This window comes from Haliotis rubra, unplaced genomic scaffold, assembly GCF_003918875.1.
Source record: "Haliotis rubra isolate DU_JTF1 unplaced genomic scaffold, ASM391887v1 Scf243, whole genome shotgun sequence".
NCBI lineage: Eukaryota > Metazoa > Mollusca > Gastropoda > Lepetellida > Haliotidae > Haliotis > Haliotis rubra.
The window spans coordinates 69,713-73,649 of NW_025766481.1; the positions used below are offsets into that span (position 1 = coordinate 69,713).

General features: G+C 42.2%; 1 protein-coding gene across 1 annotated transcript; it reads left to right on the forward strand.

The window, feature by feature from the left end:
* The first annotated feature begins 424 nt into the window (after positions 1-424).
* On the forward strand, positions 425-991 carry LOC124278881. Its single transcript, XM_046714662.1, has one exon. It carries the CDS (start codon positions 425-427, stop codon positions 989-991), a length of 567 nt encoding a protein of 188 aa, XP_046570618.1.
* The last annotated feature ends 2,946 nt before the right edge of the window (positions 992-3,937 follow it).

The following is a 3,937-nucleotide window of genomic DNA, read 5'->3' on the forward strand; positions in this document are numbered from 1 at the left end:
ATGCCTAAAGAATCAACTACACACCCATGGAATTGGCAGTCGGCTCCTTGGAGAAGGATTCATCTGGATTTTGCTGGACCTTACTTAAATCACATGTTCCTGATAGTCGTTGACGCATATTCAAAGTGACCGGAAGTCGTGAAAATGAACTTGACAACTGGAGAACATATAGTTATAGCCCTGCGGAAGTTGCTTTCATGCTATGGACTACCTTCAACAATTGTTACAGATAATGGACCACAGTTTACAGGTGCAGTTTTCGAGCAATTTCTGAAAGAAAATTGGGTGAAACACATATTTTCAGCTCCATACCATCCGTCTACAAAGGGACAAGCAGGGAGAGTTGTTCAAGCTTTCAAGAGAGCTATGAATGCAGCAATGGGATTCACACACAGTTGAGAAAAAGTGTGAACAATTTCTTTCGATGTACAGATCTTCTCCACACTGCACTGCAGGGGAAACACCAGCAAAGTTGTTCCTTGGTAGGGAACTCAGGACTCAGCTTGACTTGCTGAAACCAGATCTGCACAAGAAAGTAACAGATTCACATGAGAACAAAGCAAGTGACACAGCAAGAACATTAAACATAGGTCAGAAGGTATGGACCAGGAACTATTCTAACAATGGCGAAAGATGGGTGTTCGGCACAGAGCGTTCGGAGTATGGTTTTAAACACTACGTCATCGAAACAAGTCATCAAATCATCAGACGACATATTGACCAGATCAGAGAAGGGGCTGATGAAGTTAAACCAGTTTGTGAACTGAACACTCAACCAAACGCTGATGTCACCATGACCGATAAAGGTGACTGCCCGGTATCAAGCTCCAGTCAGCCCGATCACAGTGATGTACCGCCTCACATCCAGGACTCTAATTCTATTTCAGGGAACTGCAGCCCTCCTGCGCCTGGTGGAGTGGTGTCCAGTGTTCCAAACACATTGCGCCGCTCTACGAGGATTTCAAAACCACCTGAGAGACTGAATCTGTAAATTGCTAGAGCAAGGCATTTAACAGTTACATATTTCTCTGTGCAGCCAGACCAAGCAATTTTTGCTGTAATAATGTTTAATAGTTGGATAGTTTAACAGTTTAACTGTTTAATATTTCTCTATGCAGCCAGACCAAGCAATTTTTGCTGTAATGATGTTTCATATTGCAGTTTGAATTCATAGCTATCGCTTTGATCAATATTTAGTTCAAGAATATGTATATTTGTATTGAACCGTATATGAACCACAGTTCCGTCTCCGTAAGTGTCGTGGTATATAATGTATAATGTCGATACTGAGGGAAAGATAAGGAATTCTATTTCCAGCGTCAGAATGAAGCCTGGTTACAGTGCTATTGTCGGGCATTGGTTTTTTTTATATGCTTGAGAACACAAAAGAAATAGCTAATGTGCAAGCCATGACGCGGTAAACCTACGAGCAGTAGTGTGCATGCTCGATGGGCCACGTGGGCTGGAATATGGATCCTCCTGGAATATTGCATCACCACCGTCATTGTGCAATCTTAACTCCAGTTTTAGTGTTGGTAATTCTCATTACGGCTAGGTTATTGTCTTGTTTTTTGTTGTCGCTCTTTGACGATTTACAGGACTTTTTGGGACTGATCACAACTCACCGTGTAATAAAATGTGTAGAAAACACTTGGGACGTTTCTTTTTATGCCTCTCCTGTTATCTAGCTAGAACTGTTAATAACGCTCCTGTCTTGAGACAATCTACACATACTTTATGCACCAGTCTTTGGCTCGTATATGAACAAGAAACACGTGCAATTTGGGGCGAGACTTTGTTATTGACACTCTAGGGCATAATGACTCTCAAAAGTGAAAATTAAGACGCATCATGCCGTCACTGTTGAAAGTAATATTTATTTGTGAAGGGGTGAGGCGTTCTTTAGCTCTTTCATAAGGCTGGTTAAGTTCATCAAGCCCGGCATGAATAGCCAATTTTTACAGCGCTTAGACTCGAGCCTAGAGAGTGTGATCATTAAAATTCAAAATAAGAATGGTGCGATCTAGACTGCACCAATTTTGTCCTTCTAAGAAGACAGCTGTGAGCCTCTTCTTTAGTGATGTATTCCTAACAACTACTACTGCTAGACAAAGTTATAAATCCACGAGGGATCGAAATGTCCATTACACGGAGAGTGATATCAAATATCAAAGACTTTGATATAATAATAGTCGTCAGGCATAGGTTGTGCTGGAGTTCGGCTTCAAAGAGGCGCTACATCACCACAACGACAATTAGAAAGTCGACGTTGGCAGGCGCTGCACCACCATCTCTTTCTTTCTCGCTAGATGGTGAGCGTCACGCGAGGCTTAGTGAGATTCGACAGGCGACATATTCATCAGAACAAGAGCAAGGAGGAAAGCCATCGTTGTTTGACTATACGTTTCCAGTAACATGAAGGAATGATTGGTAATCAGTCCCCATCAATCATCTTGTCTTAGACATTCATAATTACTTGATGCTAAATGCTACACAGAATCTGTATTCAGGCCAGTATTATGTCCATATGTTCACTTGTGATAAATATGTCGGTTTAGAAAGGTAACTACACAGCAAGCTGCCTTAGCGCCCAAGTCGGATCAGGCCTTCCAAGCGCCTTGACCTGAGAAACACAAACTGCATGCCGTGTGTCTGTCTCACAGTCCCTGAACCACATTATTTTCCCTACTGCCAAGCCCTATCTGTAATGCTAAAGCCCTAAATAAAGCAAGTCGAGATTTCCTCAGGTTCTGAATCTCTGGTCTCCCTTGGGATCCTTTTCAATTTAAATGGGCTTGTTTGTTACTATCAAAATTATATATATATTCACACTAAGCGTTAGTCTAGCCGGGTATGTACTAGGCCCTTCCAACCGCCCAGACAAGCCAAACACAAACTGTATGCCGTGTGTGTACTAGGGCCTTCCGGGCGCCCAGACCAGCCAAACACAAACTGCGTGCAACAAAGACTTCCATGAAGATAGGACACCGTTGATAATAAACTTTTCGGCAATCGACTCTACGCGTCCATGACATGACTGTATGTAATGTGTTATTCTGAAGTTTTTCAATTGTTCAGAGCTTTTACTACTAAGGACCTAAGTCTGCTCATCATATCTGCTCAGTAACGTCCTACATCCTTTTTGTAACGACATTCTCCTCGATATACAGCACAATGTATGTGTATCATTTAACATGTTTAGTCGCCGTAGTTCGTGTTTACGTACTGTCACGACTGAGTGCCAATAATTGCGTTGTACATATCTACCGTATGGCCATTTACAATGTAGATGTCTTCGACACTACACATCATAATGTACGTGTCTGCTGAAGAATACACTTGACTCGTGTTTGACCTTGATACAAAGTAATTGGTTGGGATAGGATTGGAGTAATCGTGTTCCACTGGTTGCTTGAGTGAGAGAGTGAGTTTGGTTTTACGCCGCTTTTAGCAATATTCCAGCAATATCACGGCTGGGGACACCAGAAATGGGCGTCACACAATGGACTGGTTGCTTGAAGTTGTAACCGACTCATAGTGATACACTTCTAATACCCTGGCTGTTCTGGTGGCGTCCTGATGTTTCACTTGAATAAAAACAGTTGGACGGTGTTTTGATGGATTCATCTTGTGTCGCGCAAGACAAGCTGGTAGGCTGAAGGTGTGATAAAGTCCCCTTTCTTCACTACAATACATTGTGGTTTGCCTACCCTCACTATTGAAATAACTTCCACTACACTGGCCACATCACCAAATCTTAATTAACTTTTTTCACACTGATCCCACCCTCACTTCTTAAAAAACATGCTTTCCCACAGTCCCGATTAAAATAAATAAAAGGCCATGATTAACCACAGTTCCACACTACTTACCTTACATCAGGGACCATCTTTACCCACACTTCTACACTACTTACCTTACATCAGGGACCATCCTT